Genomic DNA, 25,995 nt, shown 5'->3' with positions numbered 1-25,995 from the left:
TCAATTCTAGCCCTCGGTCGCTCTACGTGGAGTTTGCATATTCTCCCCAGGTCTGCGTCGGTTTTCTCCGGGTGCTCCGGTTTCCTCCAACAGTCCAAAGATTAGGTAGATTAGCCATGCTAAACTGTCACAGTGTTTGGGGAGGTTAGCAGGATAAATATGTGTGGGCTTACAGGGATAAGGCCTGGATGGGATTATTGTTGGTGCAGGCTTGCACTGTACTGTAGGGATTCTGTTACCAACAAGTGGGAATGATGGATCAGCAGGTTTGCAGGGAAGTTTTTGAAAGATGGGAAAGCTATCAAACATTGATAATGTGGGTATGTAATTGTCCTATATAAAGAGCGAAGAGAAAGAGTTTCTTAAGTACATTTAGAAGAATTTTCTTGAACACTAGATTTCTAGCCCAGTGAGGAAAGATGCATTTGCTGGATCTGATTCTGGGAAAATGAAGTCAAATGGATCAAGTATCATCAGGGGAACATTTACAGGATGGTGGTCATTATATCATTTAGACTGACAATGAACTTGAAAACAGCAATTTAGAAGAGATATACATTACTGAAAGAGGGAAAACCTTAGTGGGTGGAAAACAAATATGTTCCAGGTAAATTGGAATAAAAGGTTGACATACAAAACTGGGCAACCTTTAAAGAAGGGATGGTTCAGGTACATTTCAGGTACATTCCCACAAAAGGACAAAGACGAGGAATCAAAGCCAGAACTCCCCAGGTGACTAAGAAGTAGAGAATAAGATGAAGCAGAAAAAGAGGACCATATGACATCAGGTTGATACTACATGTGCGAACTGTAAGATTAAGGAATCATTACAACTCAAAAGATGGTCATTTGGCCAATTGTACTAATATCAGCTATCCCAGAACAATTTAACAAGGCCCACAGGCCCAGTGTTTCTTCCTATCTCTAAGTTCCCTTACAACGGTCTTGTTTTTATCCTACAACTGATTGGCAATGACATAATCATCTGCAATCAGTTTTCCATTTGACTGGCACTAACTTAACATCAGTTCAGCATTTCAAAAGCTTTTGATAAAGAGTTAATGATCAGAACTGTTGGTGAGAATCTTGACATTCAAGAGGAGGTGGAGTTAAATTCGTGCAGGGAGTTGAATCCCAGATGAGTGACAAACTGGGAACCACCTTAAGCTCCACTTCTCTGCTGGCAGCCTTCGCCACAGCATGAGGGCAGCTTATTCAACTCCATCTCGTACCTTCATGGAGAACAAGAGAGACAACATCAACAGTAGCAGCAATAGTAACATCAGCAGAAGTTGAAACTGAAGTCTCATTCTCTGTCAGATGCCACTCTACAGGGAAGAATGGATGGACACAGAGATCCAGCTGCAAGAAGGCAAGATCCCACAAAACCATTTGTGGCAGAGGATCAGCTCTCCCAACATAGCTCAGCATCTGTGTCTCAGAAGGTTCAGGCTTTCACAGTTTGGCATATCTGCAGCTTCCAAGTGTGTCTGGTTGTGAGGGGGGCAGCAGGGTCGTCATGCTAGGGTGTAGTTGGATCAGGTGGGGGGTTAATTAGGTGGGGCTAGGTCAGTTGAGTGGGTGGGTCGTTAGGTGAGAAGTGACTGGGTTGGCGGTATCTGAATCATGGGGGCAAGAGGGGGGTCGGTTATGCCCTGTCCAGTAATGCTGTCTGTTATGTATTAATATTGATTCTTGGTAGCTGCACTAAGCACTGTCTCACTGTATTAATGTATTCATGTATTTACCGGAAGTGACATGACAGGTCGCTAGTGCAGGAAACTGCAGAGGAACAGGCTACCTTGTAAGTGAACACAGCCATGAAAATAAATAAAGCTCTATTATTTTTAACCTTTGATGCTTCCAAGTGTCAATTTTCTATTATACAACACTGGCTAATAATCTCTGCTTTAGACCAGATATTAACTAGCATAACATTCCAGCCGCCTGTTCTACCTGGATCCATTACAGTTTGCCTACTGCTGCCACAGTCCACAGCAGATGTCATTTCCCTGGCCCTGCATTCAACCCTGGAACATCTAAATAACAAGGACATCAATGTCAGACTCCTATTTATTGACTACAGCTCAGCCTTCAACACTACTATTCCCACGAAACTCATCTCCAAACTCCAAGGCCTGGTCCTCAGCACCTCCCTCTGCGACTGGATCCTGAACTTCCTAATTCACAGACCCCAATCAGTAAGGATAGGCAACAACACCTCCACGATCATCCGCAACACTGGTGCTCCACGAGGCAGTGTTTTCAACCCCCTACTATACCCCTTATACACTTATGACTGTGCAGTCAAATTCGACCCACCATAGTGGGTCAGATCTCAAACAATGACGAGACAGACTACAGGAATGAGATAGAGAATCTGGTGAGGCAACAATAATCTCTCCCTCAATGTCAACAAAATGAAGGAGATTGACATTAACTTCAAAAGTGTAAAGGAGAACATGCTGCTGTCCACATCAATGGAGATGAAGTAGAAAGGGTCGCGAGCTTCAAGTTTTTAGGTGTTCAGATCACAAGCAACCTGTCCTGGATCTCCCCATACTGATAATATAGTTAAGGAAGCCCACCAATGCCTCTATTTTCTCAGAAGACTAAGGAAATTTGGCATGTCAGCTTTGCCTCTCACCAACTTTTACAGATGCACCATAGAAAGCATTCTTCTGGTTGTATCACATCTTGGTATGGCTCCTGCTCTGCCCAAGACAGCAAGGAACTACAAGAGGTCGTGAATGTAGCCCAATCCATCATGCAAACCAGCCTCCCATCCATTGACTTTGTTTACATTTCCCGCTGCCTCAGCAAAGCAGCCAGCATAATTAAGGACCCCAAACGCCCCGGACATTCTATCTTCCATCTCCTTCCTTCGGGAAAAAGATACAGAAGTCTGAGGTCACATACCAACCGACTCAAGAACAACTTCTTCCCTGTCGCTGTCAACTTTTGAATGGACTTATCTTGCATTTAAGTTGATCTTTCTCTACACCATAGCTATTACTGTTACACTACATTCTGCATACTCTTGCTTCCTTCTCTACAAACAATATGTTTTTTTCTGTATAGCGCGCAAGAAACAATACTTTTCGCTGTTCTGTTAATACACATGACAATAATAAATTGAACCAAATTTCCTGGATGAATATCCAAGTCTCTGACACAGCTTCATATTGGAGACCCTGGTCCAGGGGCTGATTTCTGTTGCCTGGGACATTACACCTAAGTGGAAATCAGTCCATCAGAGGTTTAAACTTTCTGGGCAATTTCAGCACTTGTGCATGCAAGACTTCTGCAGAATCATGTGTAACACAGACGAAAGTCAAGATTTCACTGATCTGGACATCAGAAGCTTCAGGCAAATATATCTGGCCTTGTCCTCAATTCATTCCCATATCATCATATACCTTTTTCTGATTCATCATATTTTTATCTCCCTCATCATCCAAGAAGTCCTGGCATTTATTCCTTTACCTTTATCCATTGTTGGAATGTACCTAAATTGTATTTGAAATATCTCCTTAAAGATTACCCTTCGCTCTATTGGATATTTTCCTGTCGATCTTTTGTTCTGTTTAACCCTACTTAGATCCACTCTCATTTGGTTGAAGCTAGCCCTTTTCCAATGTAGAAGCTCTACTTTAGATTGCTCCATGTTCTTCTGAATTGCCAGTCTAAATCTCAGATTCCTGTGCCAGGCAGGATGGTAAAACTGGTGAATGTTCACTTTTGCCCAAATGTTTCCCTACAGACCCCTGGCCTGCTAGGCCTATCTCATTCCCCAGCATCAGACCCAGAAAAGCCACCTTCAAGGTAGGCCAAGAACATACTGGTCAAGGAAGTTCTCCAGAACAAATTTCAGAAATTCCTCCCCCTCCTTATCCTTTAGCATTACCTGAATTAATATTTTGGTAATTAAAGTTCTCCAATATCACGATATTTCTTATGCATCTATGCAAGATTTCTGTGATTTCTCTGCACATTCTCTATTATTATTCTACTATGGGTTGTGGGCATTATTGGTATTTGTTGCCCATCCTTAATTGATCTTGAGAAGGTGCTGAGCCACCTTCTTGAACTGTTGCAGTATATCTGGTGCAAGTAGACCTACAGTAATGTGAGGGAGAGAATTCCAGGATTTTATCCCAGGGACAGTGAAGGGAAAGCTATATAGTTCCTATGCATCTGTTGCCATTGTCTTACTCCTGCAGAAAGAGCCTTGACCAGTTGCTGCAGTGTTGTCACCATGCATTGATGGTGGAGGGAATGAAGCTTAAGATTGTGGATGGGGTGCCAATCAAGCAGGCAGCTTTGTTCTAGAGTGTTAAGCTTTTCAAGTGTTGTTGCAGCCACACTGGTCCAAGCAGGTGGAAAGTATTCCATTCTGACTTGTGCCTTGTAGATTGTGAACAGACTTTGGGAAGTCTGGGTTATGCACTGCAGAATTCCCAGCCTCTGACTTTCTTTGTAACCATAGTATTTATAGGGCTGGTCCATTTCAGTTTCTGGTCGATAATGTCATAACAACCAAAGAGGAATAGATGTCCTTTTATTACTAGGTCTAAAGTATTGTTGATCCAATATACAATATGGTTGTATTTTGTCATGACCACAGATGGGGGAAAGATGTTACATATTTGAGTGATTGCATGATGATTTTAAGAGCTGGTCACATGATTTGATGGTAGTGTCACTGGGTTGTTTCACAGGCTTGTGGCTTTGTTTCATTTTCTGTTCTGTGCAAAGAATATATCTTTCATTAAACCTGTTTAATGTTACTTTGAATAGTAAGGGGTCTCACAACACCAGGTTAAAGTCTAACAGGTTTATTTGGAATCATGAGCTTTCAGAGTGCTGCTCCATCAGGTGAGTGGGGGTAGGTTCACAGACATGGCATATACAGGCAAAAACACAGTTGGAATGTGAAGAATGGTTGGCATGCAAGTCTTTATAGTCCAGACAGTATGAGTGGCAAGAGGGATAATCACAGGTTAAAGAGGTGTAAATTGTTTCAAACTAGTACAGTTAATAGGAATTTGCAAACTCAGGCAGTATGGTGGGGGTTACATGTAGTGTGACATGAACTCAAGATCCTGTTTGAGGCCATCCAGGCGTGCAGAACTTGGCTATCAGTTTCTGCTCAGTGATTCTGCTTTGTCATGTGTCTTAAAGGCAAGGCATTTTTGCCTGACCTTTCCCTATTCCTGAACTATTTTAAACTCTAGCGTTATTTGCCTCTTCCAGTCCTCTGTGCACTTTGTTTCTCCTAATTAATTTTTTTTTATCCTGGTTTCTGTCTTCTGCCAAAATAGTTTCAATCCTCGCTAGAATACTGGTTAACCTTACTGTGAGCACGTTGGTCCCAACGCTTTTGAAGTTCAATCTGTTAACAGGTCTCTCTTGCCATAGGAGTTGTTCCAATGTTACAGGAACCTGTAGGCCTTCCTCCTGAATCATTTCCTCAGCTACATAGGAACCTATTTTATCCTCCTTTTCACATACTCAATCACACTTGACACTTGAAGTAATCCAGTGATTAGTACCTTTGAGGTCCTACTTCTTAAAGTTCCTCGATAGTTCCAGAAATTTGACTGTAACACCTCAACCCTTTCCTTTGCCTTGATTCCTGCACGGAACACAACTTCTGGCTGTTCCCATACCCCTTCAGAATGTTACGCACCCTCTTAGTGATATCCTCTACCCGAGCATTGCAGAAGCCATGCTGACTTTGTTGGCATTTATAGTTAGAACATAGAACACTACAGCACAAACAGGCCCTTCGGCCCACGAGTTGCGCCGATCACATCAACACCTACCAATCTATAGACCTATCTATAACCCCCAATCCCATTAAATCCCATATACTCATCCAGAAGTCTTTTAAAAGACCCCAGCGAGTTCGCCTCCACCACCACTGACGGCAGCCTATTCCATTCACTCACCACCCTCTGAGTGAAAAACTTACCCCTAACATCACTTCTGTACTTGCCTCCCCGCACCTTAAATCTGTGTCCTCTCGTAGCGACCATTTCAACCCGGGGAAATAGCCTCTGAGAATCCACCCTATCCATTCCTCTCAACATTTTATAAACTTCTATCAGGTCGCCTCTCAACCTTCGTCTCTCCAGGGAAAAGAGTCCCAGCTCCCTCAACCTAACTTCATAAGGCATGCCTCCCAGTCCAGTCCAGGCAACATCCTTGTAAAACTCCTCTGTACCCTTTCAATAGCTTCTACGTTCTTCCTATAGTGAGGCGACCAGAACTGCGCACAGTACTCCAAATGAGGCCTGACAAGGGTCTTATAAAGTTGCAGCATTACCTCCCGATTCCTAAACTCAATCCCTCGATTAATGAAGGCCAGTACACCATACGCCTTCTTGGCCACATCCTCCACCTGCAAGGCCAATTTAAGAGTCCTGTGGACCCGGACCCCCAGATCCTTCTGCTCTTCAACACTACTAAGACTCCTGCCCTTGATAGTGTACTCGTTCATCCCATTGGTTCTGCCAAAATGGACGACTACACGTTTATCCGCGTTGAAGTCCATCTGCCACTTCTCCGCCCAGTCCTGCATCCTATTTATGTCCTGCTGCAACTTCTGACATCCTTCCAGACCATCCACAACACCACCGACCTTCGTGTCATCAGCGAACTTACTTACCCATCCCTCCACTTCCTCATCTAGGTCATTTATGAAAATGACAAACAGCAAGGGTCCTAGAACAGATCCCTGGGGCACTCCACTGGTGACTGACCTCCATGCCGAAAAAGACCCATCCACAACCACTCTCTGCCTTCTGCAGGCAAGCCAGTTCTGGATCCACAAGGCCAAAGGCCCTTGGATCCCATGCCCTCTCACCTTCTCAAGAAGTCTTGCATGGGGGACCTTATCAAACACCTTGCTGAAGTCCATGTACACCACGTCCACTGCACTTCCTTCATCAATGTGTTCAGTCACATTTTCGAAGAACTCAACTAGGCTCATAAGGCATGACCTGCCCTTGACAAAACCATGCTGACTATTTCTGATCATGTCAAACCTCTCCAAATGCTCATAAATCTTGTCCCTCAGAAGCCTCTCCATCAGCTTACCAACCACTGAGGTCAGACTCACCAGTCGGTAATTTCCCGGGCTATCTCTGTTCCCTTTTTTGAAAATAGGAACTACATCCGCAATCCTCCAATCTTCCGGAACCTCTCCCGTCTCTATTGACGACGCAAAGATCATCGCCAGGGGCTCTGCAATCACTTCCCTCACCGCCCACAGTATCCTGGGGTACATCCCATCTGGTCCCGGTGACTTATCTATCTTGATAGAATTCAAAAGTTCTAACACATCCTCCTCCTTAATATCCACATACTCAATCTTTTCCATCTGCTGCAAATCCGTAGCAAAATCTCCCAGATCAGTTTCCACTGTGAATACTGAGGCAAAGTACTCAATAAGCACCTCTGCCATTTCTTCTGGTTCCACACAGACCTTTCCCCCTTCACCCTTTATAGGTCCTATCCCTTCTCCTCATCCTTTTACTTTTCACATATTTATAGAAGGCCTTAGGATTCTCCTTAATCTTACCCGCCAAGGTCTTCTCATGACCCCTTCTGGCTCTCCTAATTTCCCTTTTAAGCTCCCTTCTACAGTCCTTATACTCCTCAAGATCCTTAACATCTCTTAGTTCCCTGAACCTTTTGTACACCTTCCTTTTCCTCCTGACTAGGTTCACCACAGCCTTCGTGCACCACGGTTCCCTCAACCTACCAAAACCCCCCTTGTCTCATCGGAACGTTGTCATGCAGAGCTCCAGACAAACATTCCTTGAATATCCGCCACCTTCCTTCGGTACTTTTCCCTAAGAACGCCTCCTTCCAGTTTCTTTGTCCAAGTAACTTCCTGACTTCTTCGTATTTCCCCTTACTCCAGACAAACACCTTCCTAGCCTGCCTGATCCTATCTTGTTCCAATGCAATTGTGAAGGAGATAGAATTATGATCACCATTCCCAAGATGCTCTCCTACCGAGAGATCCATCACCTGTCCTGGTTCATTCGCCAGTACCAGGTCAAGTACAGCCTCTCCCCTCATAGGCTTATCCACGTACTGTGTCAGGAAACCTTCCTGAACACACCTAACAAACTCCTCCCCATCCAATCCCCTTACCCTAGGGATATTCCAATCGATGTTTGGGAAATTGAAGTCTCCCATCACGACAACTCTGTTATTACTACATCTCTCTAGAATCTGTTTCTCTATCTGCACCTCAACTTCCCTGTCACTATTGGGCGGCCTATAGAATACACCCAGCAAAGTTTTCGACCCTTTGCTGTTCCTAACTTCCACCCACAGAGACTCTGTAGATAGTCCCTCCACGGCATCCTCCTTCTTTGCAGCCATGACACTGTCCCTGATCAACAGTGCCACTCCACCACCTCTTCTGCCACCCTCCCTGTCCTTCCTGAAGCACCTGAATCCTGGCACCTGAAGTACCCAGTCCTGTCCCTGAGACATCCAAGTCTCCGTAATGGCCACCACATCACATTCCCAAGCAGCAATCCACGCCCTAAGCTCATCGACCTTATTCACTACACTCCTGGCGTTAAAATATATACACTTCAGCCCCTCAGTCTGGGCATTTCCCTTCTCCACCCCCTGTCTAACCTCCCTCTCATACTGCCTGCAGTCCTCCCCTACCTGGGAGCTAACCTCCTCCGTCCCAGTCTCCCCGTCACAATTCCCTCCCCCCATCCTTTCTAGTTTAAAGTCCCCCCGGTAGCCTTAGCCAGTCTTCCCACCAAGATATTAGTCCCCCTGGGATTTAAGTGCCACCCGTCTTTACTGTACAGGTCACACCTGCCCCTAAAGAGGTCCCAATGATCTAGGAACCGAAATCCCTGCCCTCTGCACCAGTCCCTCAGCCACGCATTCAGCCTCCACCTCATTCCATTCCTGCCCTCATTCTCCCGTGGCACAGGCAGCAATCCTGAGATTACTACCTTCGCTTTCCTCTTCCTCAGCTGCCTACCCAGTTCTCTATAGTCCCTTTTCACGATTACCTCCCTCTTCTTGCCTACGTCAGTAGTACCTATATGCACTACAACCTCTGGTTCCTCACCCTCCCCCTTCAGGATGTCTGGGACACGCCCAGAGACATCCCGGATCCCAGCCCCAGGGAGACAAACCACCATCCGCGACTCACGTCTACGTCCACAAAAACGCCTGTCCGCCCCCCTCACTGTGGAGTGTCCTATTGGCACTACCTTTCTGCTCTCTTTTTTAATTTTTTTTGACTTACTGGCTCAGCTCCAGAGACCTGGCCACCGCTTCCTCCCTCAGATGAGCTGTCCCCCCCAGTAGTACTCAAGCCGGAGTACTTATTTTGAAGGGGGACATCCACCGGCGTGCTCTCCATCACCCAAGGTTTCCCCTTCCTAATAATTACCCAAGTGCCTTCTTCCCGTTGCCCTGGTGTGACTACTTGCTGATAGCTCCTATCTATAACCTCCTCACTCTCTCGAATGAGCCGAAGGTCCTCGATCTGCATTTGCAGCTCCTTAACCTGGTTCCGTAGGGACTGCAGCTCCACACACCGAGCACAGGTGTGGATGTCTGGTAGACCAGGAGCTTCCAAGACCTCCCACATGTTGCACTGGCAACAACATACTGGCCTCACACCCATACTTGCCCCTTTTAGTAACCCAGAGGAAAAAGTAAAAAAAAACTTATAACTTAGCTTGCCTCACCCTTATCTCTTTGGCCCTGTGAGCCAAAGCCCTTACAGCACACTCAAAAACAAAAACAAACTTACCTGCTCTCAGCCAGAGCCCCTCTCTCTCTCTCTCTTTTTTAGGTTAGAGGAGGGGGAGGGCTGGGATACTCTACCTGTGTAGAGTATCGGGAATCCCCTCCGGTCTAATTTATAGTAAGGTGAAAAAAAAAACTTGACCCGAGTGCCCTAGCAACTACTTCCGGTGCCAAACTTAAAGAAAGCAAAAGAAAACTAAAACAAAGTTAGTTTTAAAAAAGAAAAAAGTCGCTGTACTCACCCACAAGCTCTCCACTCGCAAATCGCAGCCTCTCTTCATTGCTCCCACGGAACAATGATAGTTAATACTTTCCATTCTCCCTTAGCTTTTCCGTATAAATTTCTCCCATTAAATCATCTCTGACCACTGGATTCTGCAATTTCTTGTGTACCACTCACCCTGCCTCCACCTTCAGACCCTGTGTAGATGGTCCCTCAATGTGTTAACATCCTCATTTGTATTCAATGTTGAAAACCAGGTTGAAGTGCCACATTTCTGATGATTCCTACCCTGTCCGCCACTTCCAAACAGGCTGGATGACCACTCACTTATGTTTTTGGAGCCTTCTGTAGGTATGGAATGAATAGCTTCTAAATGTGCACTCCAGGAAATTCTTACCCTCCATTCTACTCCACAGTGAATCCAGTGTATTAGTTCAGAAACCCTGAACTCGAAGAACTGCACACAAAGCATGACAGAGTTCCCAAACAGGAATTGTACACAGCTTTGCCATAAAATACCATTCTGAAACTATAAAATCCTGCCTGAGGTTAACGGACCTTTCCATGCTCCACCCCTCACCTGTTCTGATTCCTGTGATGGGCAGTGCGATAAAATTCCCACCATGGTCTCAGCTGTATGTCATTTTGCTGGAAAGCCTATCAATTTACATGTAGTTAGATCCATAGATAAATAGATTGATAGCTAGTGTGTTTTAGCTTCCCTTCGAAGAAACTCATTTATTTAAAATCAATTATTTAAAAATGTGTTCTATTGCTTTCCAATATAGATAGCATTGCTGTACTCTGAGGAAATCTAGGCTTAAACATTGCACTGATACATTTTTACAGTAACCATCTTGCACTTTATGCTTGTCCAGATTGATTTATCTAATTAACCCAAGAGATTTGTAGAGCTAGGGTGGTGCATTAAGTTTTATTTTGAGAACCGTAATTTTCTACTGCCCTAACAAGCAGAAAATGAGAACTCCTTGGTAGGATTTTACACTACTTGTCACCCACCACAAACACACAACTCTCCACCCCTTTCCACTGCCTGCAGTAGAAGAGTTGGTTGCTTTTGAAAATGGCTTACAGTGGGGTTGACAAAAGAAATGTAGGACTTCTGCTCCTCAGTGACAGGAGGCCCGTCCTTCTTCAAATGCTCTCTCACGTAGTCTTGCAAGTCACTCAGTTGTATCAAACTGCTATGAAGTCCAAAAGGAATGAAATGGGACAGACGACAGGAGAGCAGTTGCAGTAGTTGGAAAGGTAGCATGTGAAAGGGAAGTTGGAGTAGTCTGTACCATCTACAAGATGCACTGCAACAACTCACCAAAGCTCCTTCAAAAGCATCTTCCAAATCAGTAAGCTCTACAACCTTGAAGAACAAGAGCTGCACATGTCTGGAATGGGTTTTATTTGGGAGTTTAGCTCAGGCCCGCTCCCCCTGGATGTGCCAGGCCAGATGTATGATGATGACCTGCTTGGTGTGGATGGCGCACAGGTTGGTGTCCTCAAAAAGCCTCACGAGGTAAGCCTCGCTGGCCTCCTGCAGGGCCATGATGCCAAGCTCTGGAAGCGCAGGTTGGTCTTAAAGTCCTGGGTGATCTCCCGCACCAGACGCTGGAAGGGCAGCTTGTGGATCAGAGGCTCGGTGGACTTCTGGTCGTGGTGAATCTTCTGCAGTGCCACAGTGCTGGGGCAGTAGCGGTGCGGCTCCTTCACGCCGCTGGTAGCCTGGGCGCTCTTGCACGCAGTCTTGGTGGTCAGCTGCTTGCAGGAAGCTTTGACACTGGTAGACTTGCACACTGTCTGATTGGTCCTCGCCATCCTCTCTCCCATCTTCCTCTTGTCACTCCCTCCCAAAACTGCATGCATCTGAAAACACCGCCACCTGCAAGTTGCCCTCCAAGTCACACACCATCCTCACTTGGAACCATTGTTGCTGGGTCAAAATCCTGGAACTCCCCCTCTAACAACAATGTATGTTCCCTACATCACATGAAATGTAGAGGTTTAAGATTGCAACCAGCAATGCCCATATCTCATGAAGGAGTATAACAAGCAAATGGTTTGCTCAGCTGTTTCAGAAGGCAGCAAAGAGTCAATCCCAGGTGGGTCTGGAGTTAACCTATAGGCTAGACAATAAGGATAGCAGAGCAACATCCTAGAAGGCCATCCCCACATCCCCCACTTCTTGCTTTCAAGCAACCACACAACCTCAAACAAACCAATGTCTGCAGCAAACTACCCATCCTTCAGGAGAACAATGACAAGGACACCACACAACCCTGCCAACGTTGTCTACCTGATACGCTGCATGAAAGGATTCCTGAGGCATGGTACACTGGGGAGACCATGCAGATACTACGACAACGGAAGAATGAACACCACTCAACAATCACCAGGCAAGTGTGTTCTCTTCCTGTTGAGGAACACTTCAGCGACCACGGACATTCAGCCCCAGATCTTCGGGTAAGCCTTCTCCAAGGTGGCTTTCACGATTCATGACAACACAGAGACATTGAGCAGAGATGATAGCCAAGTTCCACACACGAGGACGTTCTCAACCAGGATCTTGGGTTCATGTCACACTATCTGTAACCCCCCTGACTTGCCTGAGCTTGCAAAATCTCACTAACTGTCCCGACTGCACATCTCTTTAACCTGTGTTTAACTCTCTCTCCACTCACATTGTCTGTACCTTTAAGACTTGATTACCTATAAAGACTCACATTCCAACCATTATTTTGTAAATTGAGTTTGTGTCTTTATATGCCCTGTTTGTAAACAGAACTCCCATTTACCTGATGAAGGAACAGCGCTCCGAAAGCTAGTGGCTTTTGCTACCAAATAAACCTGTTGGACTTTAGCCTGTGTTGTCAGACGTCTTACTGTGTTTACCCCAGTCCAATGCCAGCATCTCCACATCATAATTAATTCTATGGCATAGATTTTATTCACAATTCACACAAGTTTCGATGATCACTGCTTGCTTCTCTTGTTAACTCAGGTTTTGCGGTTCAATTTCTCAGTTCTGGTAACTCCTCACCGCTTCATAGATCTGATCTGATCTGGAAAATAAATATGTATGTACTTTGAACAGATTATGATGAGGGCATGCTTGTTTGCTTCTTAATATATGATAAATGTTGGCTCTAAATCCTGTCCCCTTTAAGATGTGTGCCTCTTTACAGCCTATTTCAACTGCATTTTGTTATTATGCAAATAGGGGTTATGGGATTAAGATCTGGGTGGATTAGTGGTTGGTGCTGACTCAATGGGCTGAATGGCCTTCTTTTGCACTGTAGGGATTCTATTCTATTGGCTTATAGCAAGTATAGTCAAACTGCAATGAAATGGTCAAATTGCACTGAACATGTGGTTTTGTGTGAAAAATATAAATGTAGACCCTGAGGTGCAGTTTTCCATGGCTGAAATATGCCTCTCATATGCCAATCAGAAAGTTACTGCTTCAGTAGTTGAGTAAAATGCATGATTTGAATTAAATAGTTCTGCCCTTCTAGTTAGTTAAGATGATTGTTAGTTTAAGGTGGGAGGGAGAGAGCAGGTATTGGACTTTATATCCAAAAGAATAGTTCAAAAATAAAAAAGACTATGTGAAATCAGCTTTGTTATGCCAAGCAGGCATGAGGACATAGCAATTTTTTTAAAACTTGTATGCCTCTTTAATAAAAGGCCACAGGTCACTTGACTTTTGGAATAGCAAGTTGACCGAGCTTTTGAAAGCATCTAAAAGGATTACAATGAACAGACCTAGAACACATCCCAGTGAAATGCCACACCTGGCGAGAGGTGGAAGATACTTACTTCATTGATATGAAAAATATATTGATTGTTTTCCATCTTATATCAATGGACAGAACTCCTTAATTTGTGGAAGCCTTTCATTATAGCCCTGCTTGCTTTTTGCCGTGCACAGCAGATTGCAGAGTGCAGGAATAACATCAAAAGGAACATTTAGCCTTCCACCAAGCAACAAGGCTCCTTGAAAATCTGTTGTCGAAAGATCCTGAGTTTGCCTGAAAAAGAGAAACAGGCTACAAGGCTGTCTACTCTACCTGCTAGACATCTCTTACTCTGAAGAAACACCACAAGTTTAAGTTTATTTATTATTAGTGTCACAAGTAGGCTTGCATTAACACTGCAATGAAGTTATGTGAAAATCCTCTAGTTGCCACACTCTAGCGCCTGTTTGGATATACTGAGGCAGAATTTAGCATGACCAATGCATCTAATTAGCATGTATTTCAAACTTGTGGGGGAAACTGAAGGAAACCCATGCAAATACAGGGAGAACATGCAGACTCCGCACAGAGAGTGACCCAAGCTGGGAATCGAATCTGGGTCCCTGGGGCTGTGAGGCAGCAGTTCTAACCACTGTGCCACTGTTCAAGCCCTGCCTTCATCTATCTGGACTCATTTAAACTTCAGTCCAATATAGAAAAGCCTCTCTTACTGGACTCTTACAGACACTATTCTGTTAAAAGGTGGATACTGGCATCTAAAATAAAAACAGAAAATACTTTAATCTCAGCAGGTCTAACGGTATCTGTGGTGAGAGAACAGAGCTAATTTTTCAAGTCTAGATGACCCTTCGTCAGAGTTGAAGACAACTCTTCAAAAATAGGATGAGATTTTTACTGTTAGGGTGTGGGGAAATGAAAAAGATGTCATAGACCAAATGTCAAAGGGAATGTAAATGATGGTGATCATGGCTAAGAAGGGTTCTGATAGTGGACATTAAAAGATCAGATTGTGTAAATGGCAAATCAAAGGTAAGCAGAGTATTAAAGGACAACCTAAATCCAGATGGCTTAAAGTGCCTAATCAGAAGATCAGATGCTGTTCCTCCACAGTTTGCATTGGGCTTCACTGGAACATTGCAACAGGCCAAGGATGAACATGTGGGCATGAGAATCAGGATAGTGTGTAAAACTGGCAAGCGACAGGAATTCTGGGTTCTGTTTGCAGATGGACTGAAGATGTTCTTCAAAGCAGTTACTCCAGTCTGTGTTTGGTCTCTCCGATGTAGAGTAGATCTCATTGTAAGCAGCGAGTGCAATAGACGAGGTTAAGAGGAGGTGCACATGAAGCGCAGTTTCACCTGAAAAGTGTGTTTGGGCCCTGGGATGGTGAGCAGGGAGCAGGTAAAGGGGCAGGGGTTGCACCTTCTGCAGTTGCCTGGGGAGGTGCAGTGGACAGGAGGTGAGATGTTGGGTTATGGAGTGGACCAAGGTATCCCAGAAACCTCATCTTCAGAGATCTTCCCTCCACATCTTCCAACCTCAGTCTCCCAACACCAGACATTTCACTTCTATCTCAGTCCTGGTAGGCCCAACATGTCAACCTGTTCCTGCCCCATGGAACTCATTCATTCCTATCTTGACTCCATCCACTGTCCTCTTGTCCAGACCCTTCCCACCTACATCCATGATTTTTCAAAATTCAGCTTCACAGATGAGAAGGATCTCTGATTTAATTTCTGTTCAGTGCAGTTGATCTCAGCTAGAAGGGCAGGAAATACACTCACACAGCTACAATTGAGACACTACGCCCAACCTGGGAACAAGGTGGCTGTGGTTGAGGGAAGGAAGTGGAATCAGTTAAGATTCTCATTTCTGAGCATTACCACCTCTGGCTGGATTGAATGAGAATACGATCAGACTTCACTGCACTGCCCTCATACAAGAATGGCTTGCTAATGGTCACAACCAAGAGTTTAGCATAAAAAATAGACACACTTGATATAATCCTGTAGAAATCCATTCTTTCAGGAGGGAAAGTCACAAGCCAAGGCAGTTAGACAATGTAATTGAAACTCCAATTTCTAACTGCCACCTTGACTTACTGTATTTGATTTATGAATATTGTTGCGATAACCTGGTACATAATTCATATATTTTAGAATTTAACTCTCTGTTTTAGGAATTAAAGTTCATAACTCGATTAATGGGGCATTTGGTTGAGAAATGGGTAAATACAATGTTGATGCAAGTGCAATTTAAACAAGCCTGTGTTTATTACACTGAAAATGGAGCCTGTATTTATCCAGCAAGGTCACAATTGATAGTGAAAAAACATGAACAATTAACGTTTCATGGTCCATCTCTAAGCTTGTAATAGAGCCTTGGAAACTGGTGAGAGGACAGTAACGCCCACTAGAAACGTAAATTATTACTATGCATTACAGAATCCAAGTTATTAGTCAATGGGGTACTTGCACAAAAGCAAGAGGTTGCAATTTTGCTTTGATATTGACTGCATCATACTGGATTGAGAAAACCAATAGGAGATTAATGTTAATCAGGTATGAACTATGAGCAGTGAAAATACTAACTTTATTGTTCACTGAGTGAAACATGGATGAGACTGGATTTTGTGATGGAGAAAACAACTGCAAGATTTGCCTAGTTTGAAGCAGGAGGAAGAAATCTACAGTGGCACCCACTGAAAAACAATTAGCCTTGTGGCAGAAGTAAGTCATTTTATATGCTTGGAATTTGTGAAGGGAGGAAGAAGCTAGAAGATTTATCTTGCTTGGAGATGGAGTAAGAAACTACAGTCACCCTCATAGTGAGCTAAGACAATACAGTGAAGCCTGAGTTTGAGCTGAGAAATGCACAGTCATGAAGTCTTAAAGAAAGGTTGGAGGATCGCTTACTAAAAGCTAATAGAAGGATCTCCATTATATTTCATACCTTTGAGAAAGCTGGAATTGTGAGGAGAATTTGAGTGAATTACAAAGACAAAGAACAACCCAGCACAGGAAACAGGCCCTTCGGCCCAACGAGCCCGCGCCGCCGCATCACCCTACACCTATTCTACCCTGCATGTCTACGAATGGGACCCTACTCAGTCAGATTCAGGGAAGAAATAGTGTCAATTTGGTAAAAACCGATAAGCCTAAGAGCACATCTTTTGGGGTGTGGGAGGAAACCGGAGCGCCCGGAGGAAACCCACGCAACCACAGGGAGAATGCGCAAACTCCCACAGACACAGGCCCAAATCCATGTGTCTGCACAGCCAGCAGTGCTAGTCACTGAGCTGTTGCGGCGCCCGTCTACCGGTCCAGGATCAAGCACACACACTGACATGAAGTACTAGGCCACTCCTGGACTTCCAAGAGCAGCCCACGCACGACCCGCCGTGTGTGCATGCCCCTCGCTTGACACGAGGTGGACCTCCACCTGTGGAATAAAGACAAATTCCGAAGGACTGTGGCACACCTTTGAATTGATGCCTGAATAAATGAACGAACCTTAAAGATTCCTGTGATACATAAGGGAACTATAGGAGGGAAAGTAAAAAGTAGAACTTTTCTGCTTTTTCAAAGCATAAGTGGTTAAAAACTATAGTGTTAAGTTAATAGTATTTGATTTGCATAAGTTTTTATATATGCAATAAACTTTGTTTTGGTGTAAAAAACATGAAATCTTATGGTGCAGTTCTGCCAGTTAATTAGAGGGTGTTTGAATTTCGCTTTCAACATTACTGGTCTCTAACAGGACCATAACAATATATAGAAACATAGAAAAACTACAGCACAATACAGGCCCTTCGGCCCACAAAGTTGTGCTGAACATGTCCCTACTTTAGAGATTACTAGGCTTACCTATAACCCTCTATCTTACTAAGTTCCATGTACTTATCGAAACATCTCTTAAAAGGACCCTATCAAATCCGCCTCCATCACTGTTGCCGGCATATGTATCCTGACAGATCTGACAAAAACAATGTGAAAATAGAGCAGGAAAATAAACTTGAATGTGAAATGCAGAACAATCAATGGATACAAATATCTTAATTCTCCATTATCTAAGCAACAGGTGACCCAACAGTGCACACTAAGATCTCAACCTCAATAGGATTGTCCATGAAAGTCACTAAATGAATCACAACACTCCCAAAAGCAGACCAGTTAAATTGATATTTATCAACCCTTTGGTGCAAGCATAAAAAATTTTCAAGGTATTACAATATGGACAGTAAAGAAGAGTAGAGAGAGGAGAATAAGTTAAATTTGGTTAATACAGGCTAATGAATGCTTCAGCCTGATTTTCATGTCTGTCTGTCTTCCTATTCTTCTTTGATTTTCCTGTATCATCCCATACAAGAAGACTGGAAACTGACTCTAATGCTACGCTTTAAGCCAGTAGGTGACATGTAAGCTTAGTTTGTGGTGACTCTAACCTAATTGCTTTTGTCAAGAATGCTGATAGTTATGTTTTGAAATGTATCTTTAATTTAAAGTAAAACAGAGAATTCCAAATAAACACCTCAGCTCTAAGTCATGTCCATTTGGTCCAGTTGCCATGGAAAGAGAAACTCAGAGACCCATTGAGGTGGAATGGCAGTTTTAACACCTTTCACAGTATCTCACAAAAAAAGTGTTTGAGACACTAAAACAAAAGAAATACTGCTGTTTCATTTTAAAAACCAAGCAGGATGCTGGTGAGAGTTAAGTTTCTGTTCAAAAGAAAGGGAACAGAACAGATGGAGCTTTTGAAGATTTAAGGAATAGAGAGGTGTACCTTGATGGAGGTACTTGTATCTGGGAAAATGCAGACTTAGGGGAACAATTGTCAAAAGACACTGGAAATTTCAACCTTCTGTGTTAGTGAGAAGTGATGATGTGAAGATACCAGCGTTGGACCGGGGTTGGCACAGTAAGAAGTCTCACAACACCAGGTTAAAGTCCAACAGGTTTATTTGGTAGCACAAGCTGCCCCTTCATCAGGTGAGTGAAGGTTGGGTTCACAAACAGGTCATATGTAGACACACACCCAATTTACAAGGTAATGTTGTAATGTGAGTCTTAACAGGTAATCAAGTCTTTACAGGTGCAGACAATGCAAGTGGAGAAAGGATTAAGTACAGGTTAAAGAGGTGTGAACTGTCTTAAGCCAGAACAGTTAGTGACATTTTGCAAGCCCAGGCAAGTCGTGGGGGTTACAGGTAGTGTGACATGAACCCAAGATCCCGATTGAGGCCGTCCTCTGTGTGTGGAACTCGGCTATCAGTTTCCGTTCAGCGATTCTGTGTTGTCGCATGTCTTGAAGGCCACCTACCTGAAGATCAGAGGCTGAATGCCCTTGACCCACAGGAAGGGAACACTACTGCCTGGTGATTGTCAAGAGGTGTCCATTCATCATTGTCGTAGTGTCTGCATGGTCTCGCCAATAAACCATGCCTTGGGACATCCTTTCTTGCAGCATAACAGACATACAAAGTTGGCCAAGTCACAAGAAAATGTACCATTTACCTGGTGGATGGTGTTCTCACATGCGATGATGGCATCCATGTCGATGATCTAGCATGTTGTGCTGGATCATCGACATGGATGCCATCATCTCATGTGAAAACACTGTCCATCAGGTACATGGTACATACTTGTGACTCGGTGAACGTTGTCTACCTGATTCGTTGCAGAAAAGGATGTCCCGAGGCATAGAACATTGGCGAGACCACGCAGACGCCACTACAATATATGACATTACATAAAAACATTTTATAAGGCATATTTTGGTTTTGTTAGGGAATGTGAAACTTATGTTTTTCTTCAGTTTGATGTATTAATTGCCTGTTAATTGATATTTAATCTATGTTAATTTTAGTTCGCTACAAGTCTTAAAATGTGAAACCTTATCTTTTGGTTCTTTTCATCAGTCATTGGGAAATCCATCTCTTTTCACACATTATTTGTCTCTATAGGGATCATAACTTTCCACACCCACTTGGCATCTTTCAATAATAGAATGCTTTAGAATAGAACATAACAACTACAGAACATTCTGGAGCAGATTGTCTACTAAATCATATACTCAACTTTATACAGATAAATGGCGAAGTATGATATTTCTAGTGACCATATCAAACTCGCCTTTGTTGGGGAAGCTGAGTTTAGGGGCAATGCTCCTATGTTGCCTACTTCTTCACTGGATGATCAGGCCACATTAGTCACTACTTCCAGAGCTCAAACCAATCCCACATATCGCTGCACCATTCAGCCAATTGTTAAAACACAGATATTAAAATTGACAATACAAACAATTTGATCAAAGGTTATCTCAAATATTACCTTCTAGCCACTTAACTCCTTCCTCTAGTCCCTCCCTTTTCAGAGCACTGCAGCCACTAAGGGATAAAACAGAAGGATGAAAACAAGAATCCTACTCATGAACTCTTGATTTGTAAGAGGTATATGCATGTCCAAATCAGGGAAATAGAAGAACTATAAAAGTTAGTAAAATAAGTAATGTTCAATCAATTGAAATAGAAAAAAAAATCCTCAATTTTGATTCTCAAAAGATTTGACTCATGGCAAGTTGTCAGTAAGGGATGAGAAAAGGACATTGAAGTTTTCTCTTCAGCACAATAATTTTCACTCACATCACAAATTGTTTTTGAATTCACATTGCATGATTGCTGAAAAACTTACTTTTACCCTCATCAAACCTTATTCAGTCATTGTTGATGTTTCCACTTTGCATTCACCCCCTTTGTTCAGATTGCATGCCCTAGGTATTCACTACCTGCAGTTTATTCCAAGCAATGGTTGAATTATTACAAATGCTTCTTCACAAAAACTTCTAAATAGAGCAATGGAAATCTTATCACTTTTATTTTTCAAGTATTTCGTATATTTCTCAAGTCCAGCCAACAGTTTCACTTCTACCATTGATGGCCACATTACTTTTAAGGGTATAGCAGACACTCTGCTCTATGCTGAAAAGCATTCTCATGGAAAGCCTTCTTTTCCTAAAACTTGAATGTGAATTTATTCGTTTGATATGTGACACTGTTCAAGAGTAAGCAAAAAATCCCTCTGCTCTAATTTAGTTAATGAGTGACACAAGCCTCAGATCCTCATGGTCTTTGGACAGCAGATCAGAGTATGTGAGTTAGACCATAGACAACAAACACAAAGTATAAAAACAGACATTAGCTGAAAATCATAACAGGCTTCAGAATTACTGCAGAATATTCAAATTGCACATTATTGTATATATGAAAACAAAAGATGAGACACTTGGCTAACCACAATGGAGCCTCCAACCTCCACCTCTTTGTGTTCAAAATAACTCAGGCCACTCAATCTTCATAATAAGCACTTCTACCTAGAGATTTCTCAAGTATAATTCAAAAAAATAAGGTCTAGTCAGTCTTTTCTCTGCGCCTTTATTTGGGAACACCCTGACATGCTAACTTAGTGATTTAGTTCTGCCTCCAGTAAACATAAGAACATAAGAAATAGGAGCAGGAGTAGGCCATCTAGCCTTTCGAGCCTGCCCCGCCACTCAATAAGATCATGGCTGATCTGTCGTGGCTCAGTTCCACATTCCCGCCCTCTCCCCATAACCCTTAATCCCCTCTCTTATCAAAAACCTATCAACCCGCTTCTTAAAAATATTTAGCGAGGTAGCCTCCACCACTTCAACAGGCAGAGAATTCCAGAGATTCACCACCCTTTGAGTGAAGAAATTCTCCCTCAACTCCGTTCTAAACCGCCCCCCCTTTATCTTGAGGCTGTGCCCCCTAGTCCTACTATCCTTTCTGAGCGGGAAGAGTCTCTCCACCTCTATCCTATCCATCCCATTCATCATCTTATACGTCTCAATGAGATCTCCCCTCATTCTTCTAAACTCTAACGAGTACAAGCCTAGTTTATTCAGCCTCTCCTCATAGGTCAACCCCCTCAACTCCGGCATCAGCCTAGTAAACCTCCTCTGCACTCCCTCCAAGGCCAAAATATCCTTGCGTAAGTATGGCGCCCAAAACTGCACACAGTACTCCAGCTGCGGCCTCACCAATGCCCTATACAGCCGCAGCAAGACATCCCTACTTTTATATTCAATCCCCCTCGCTATGAAGGCCAGCATCCCATTCGCCTTCCTGACCACCTGCTGCACCTGCAAGCTGGGTTTTTGCGACTCATGCACAAGGACCCCGAGGTCCCTCTGCACCGTCGCCTGCTGCAGTCTTTCGCCACGTAAGTAATAGTCCTTCCTACCATTATTCCTACCAAAGTGGACCACCTCGCATTTGCCACCATTAAATTCCATTTGCCATTTCCTGGCCCATTCGTCCAGCCTATCTAGATCCTTCTGTAGACTCTCCACACCCTCCGCACAATTTGCCGTTCCACCAATCTTGGTGTCATCAGCAAATTTCGACACCATACGCTCGGTTCCCTCCTCCAGATCATCTATATAAATGGCGAATAGCTGAGGCCCCAGCACCGACCCCTGGGGCACTCCACTAGTCACCAACCGCCAATCCGAATAGCACCCATTGACCCCCACTCTCTGCCTCCTATTTGACAACCAATTCTCTATCCACACTAACACCCTACCCCCAACTCCATGTCCCCTGACCTTCTGCAATAACCTCTTGTGAGGTACCTTGTCAAACGCCTTCTGAAAGTAATAATTCTTTGTGAATAAAGCAAATAATCCATATTGAGTCCTCAGTCTAGATATTTGTGATCATCTGAATTAAAATTACATATGAATAACAAATAGCAATGATATATTCCTTCCAATAGAAGTCAGAAAAAATTGATTTGAACAGCTGAAAGTTCCTCAGTATGAAATAATAAAAATTTAAAGTGACCATGTCTCAAATATTAAAAATTATTGTAGGAACTTTGATTTGAAGTATGATAACATTTCTTCAGACCTCATCCTTTGTTCCTCATCAATTAACATGTCTGACTGCGTGTCCAAAAATCAAGCTCCTAATCTCCTCCTGTGAAAACTGTGTATTTTCATTCTAGCAGGTGAAGGCCCATTGATAGGTCTCCAATTTTTGTTCCTGCATTACAACAGTGACTACACGTCAGAAGAACTTAATTGGCTGTAAAGCACTTTGAGACATCCTGAGGTCATTAACATTGTTAAAAAATGCAAGTATTTTTGTTTAGAAATTTAGATACAGTAGTAGGTCAGTGATTGACCCCTGTTGAAACAAAATAGGCTAATGTATTTAATAAAGGCAATGGGATGTATCTCTTTTAAATATAATCTCATATGTCAACTGGGAATATCATGCTATTGTCTTAAAGAATAGTTAGCTATATAACTTACTTCTGAGAAATGCAGGTTCTGCCAATGTGAACGGAAATTTCAATGGCTTGTCGGCCAGTGCTGCAGGGATCTGGAAAATTCAGGCCACGGTCTTCTTCAGTATGTTTTTGAGGGATCTCCAGTGGTACTGATTAATAATATAGACGTCAGAACTGTGCACAGTGCTCTCTGTGATGTAATCAAAGTGTAGTAACTCCTATGTATTTCTACGCGGTATAAACGATTTATCAAAGGGAAAGTGCAATGCATGTTATAATGGAAAATTGAATAAATATTTGAAGAAGATGAAAAGGTGCAGAACAATGTGCAGAAAGTGAACCAGTAAAATTAGACTGGTACAAAGGGACCATACCGTGCAAACTTCCTTGGTTGTACGATATTGTAGCTCAAGTTTTGATCTAATACAGCACACGTTTAAATTACCTACTCAAGACAATGGGAACAGCATGAGCACACTTGATATATCCCAGTAGGTTGGGGGTACACAGTGGTAAAAACACATTCAAAATTCTGAGTCTTTCTATCATTTACCTTGGTATTGGGCTGATTGTGGAGGATGCAACATCTGCTTATGGATGTAGCTGGCAACAGTGAACCAGAATAGAATATCTAATGTAAAACTGAAAAACATCTTCAACAACTTTCTTGTTTGAATACTGCAATACTAGAGAGGGCTTTCCTCTCTCTCTTTCCCATCTTGTGCTTACTTTGCCAATCCCCTAATTATGCTGGTGTTCCTCTGAACTTTTGGTTGTTTCTTATGAATTCTCAGTGTGCCATCCTACATCATCTTTCTTCTCTTCTCACCTCTGAAATAAAGATATCAATTTCCCACTCAGCTATTCATTCTGCAAGTCCTCAAACTATGGAATTCTTTGGTTCCCTCAGTTTTCTTCTCCCAGAGCTTTTAGGTTTTTGCACTTAAGCTTGGTGTCACATAATTACCCATTAAAAGTTACCCTGTTTTCTTTTTTTAACCTTGGTTGGTAATCTACATGATGATGTTAGGTTTATTGATTACATTAATTGGAAAAATTCACCGTAATATACATTATTCTAAAACAAAGTTGTTCAGTTATGCTCATATGATTCAGTGTTTGAATATGAGAGTTGCTGTTCAAAAATCACAAGTTAAGCATTTTGGATCATGAATGATTTTATTTGTATAGGTGCCTGAATTTTAAGATGGCACATTTACTATATACTTAAAATACTTATTGGAATTCTGAGATATTGTATTTTGACATAGGTGACTGGGTACAATTGATTAATCAACAAGATAACATTAAATCCAACAAAGATAACAGGAACATATGAAATTTAAGGTACTAGTATTTTCTGTAAAGGGGGAGAAGGAAATGGCTGACCAATTAAATTTGGTTCTGTCTTCACAAAAGAGAACACAAATAACATATCAGAATTGTTGGGCAACACAGGATTTGATGACAGGGAGAAATGGAAGGCGATCAGTATTAGCAGAGAAATGATGTAGGGGAAATTGATGGGATTGAAGGCTGATAAAGTCCCAGGGCCTGATAATCTACATCCAAAAGTCCTTAAGGAAATGGCCCAAGAAATACTGGATGCATCGGTGGTCAGATTCCAAGATTCTATAGACTCTGGAACAATTCCTACAGGTTGGAGGGTAGCTAATGTAATCCCACTGTTTAAAAAGGGAGGTAGAAAGAAAACAATTATAGACCAGTCAGCCTGATGTTGGTAGTGGGGCAAATTCTGGAGTTCATTATCAAACATTTTATAGTAGAACATTTAGAATACAATGGTAGATCAGACAGAAACAGAAAATGCTGGAGAAACTCAACAGGTCTGACAGCATCTGTGGAGAAAGAAAAGAACCAACATTTTGAGTCTGGATGACACTTCATCAGCTCCAGTGAAATGGTGGTGACATTGCTGCCTCACAGTGCCAGAGAACTGGGTTCAATTCTGGCCTCGGGTCACTGTCTATGTGGAGTTTGCACATTCTCCCCGTGTCTTTGTGGGTTTCACCTAGGTGCTCTGGTTTCCCCCCACTCCCCAAAGATGTGCGAGTTAGGTTGATTGGCAATACTAAATTGCTGTGGGTGTCAGGGGCACTACATGAGGTTATGGAGGTCTTAGTGGAATTGTGGGCACTGCAAACTCAATGGGCCAAATGGCCTCCTTCTGCATGCTATGATTTTCTGAAACCTCTTCACCCAGAGAGTGGTAAGCTTGTGGTGTTCGCTACCACAGAGAATCGTTGAGGCCAAAACATATATTTTCAAGAAGGAGTTAGATACAGTGCTTGGGCGAAGGGGATCAAAGGATATATCCATTCACATCTAAATCCCTCATGCTACATGCTAGAACACGCCCATGATCAGTCAACACTTCCCGGATCTGTTTCTCTGCTTACTTGAAGGTCTATAGAAAAGGGAAAGCACGTTCAACCTCTCTACCTGCCAGGACCTTGCTCATGTACCTTTTCTCAAATGAATTATCATTCATGTCAGTAGATTTGAATAAAACCATCGTGATCATTAGTTTGCAACATTTTTTAGGTGTCCCATGTCCTTACAGTTAAGTATATATTAATAAATCTGCAAAATAAAATGTTAGCTCCCCACCTTCATTCCCACTCTCCTGTTCCATAATTTTTGATTTTTTACTTCATTTGTTCCACAATCTCAATTTATTTTTCACTTTTTTTTGTCCTTTTTTGCTTCCAAGGTTATTTACTTGTGCTTCTACAGCACATAGTTATCGAGCAGTTGGGTGGAGATATTGCAGAGACAATCATGGACGAGATGAGACAGTTTCCAGCATCTCAGACAACTACGGCTGCAGGAAGTGCACCCGATTGCAGCTCCT

At 42.9% G+C, this 25,995-nt stretch overlaps 1 protein-coding gene and 1 pseudogene across 1 annotated transcript in view; both read right to left on the bottom strand.

The window, feature by feature from the left end:
• Positions 1-10,147: 10,147 nt before the first annotated feature.
• On the bottom strand, positions 10,148-11,967 carry LOC145342663 (histone H3, embryonic-like; annotated as a pseudogene).
• A 952-nt stretch (positions 11,968-12,919) lies between these two features.
• Positions 12,920-25,995, bottom strand: part of LOC145342456 (ADP-ribosylation factor-like protein 6) — a 48,505-nt gene continuing 35,429 nt past the window's right edge. Inside the window, exons 6-7 of the mRNA XM_080188020.1 lie at positions 23,143-23,269; positions 12,920-13,107 (exon numbers count right to left, since the gene is read on the bottom strand). Of these exons, the coding sequence (XP_080044146.1) occupies positions 23,239-23,269 (31 nt within the window). The 3' untranslated portion in view covers positions 12,920-13,107; positions 23,143-23,238. The remainder of the gene's footprint in view (positions 13,108-23,142; positions 23,270-25,995) is intronic.

The sequence above is a fragment of the Carcharhinus amblyrhynchos genome, chromosome 4, assembly GCF_965287045.1.
Source record: "Carcharhinus amblyrhynchos chromosome 4, sCarAmb.v2.hapA, whole genome shotgun sequence".
NCBI classification, from domain to species: Eukaryota; Metazoa; Chordata; class Chondrichthyes; order Carcharhiniformes; family Carcharhinidae; genus Carcharhinus; species Carcharhinus amblyrhynchos.
Note: the sequence above shows the minus strand (reverse complement) of the source record. Positions and strands in the feature narration are given on the sequence as shown.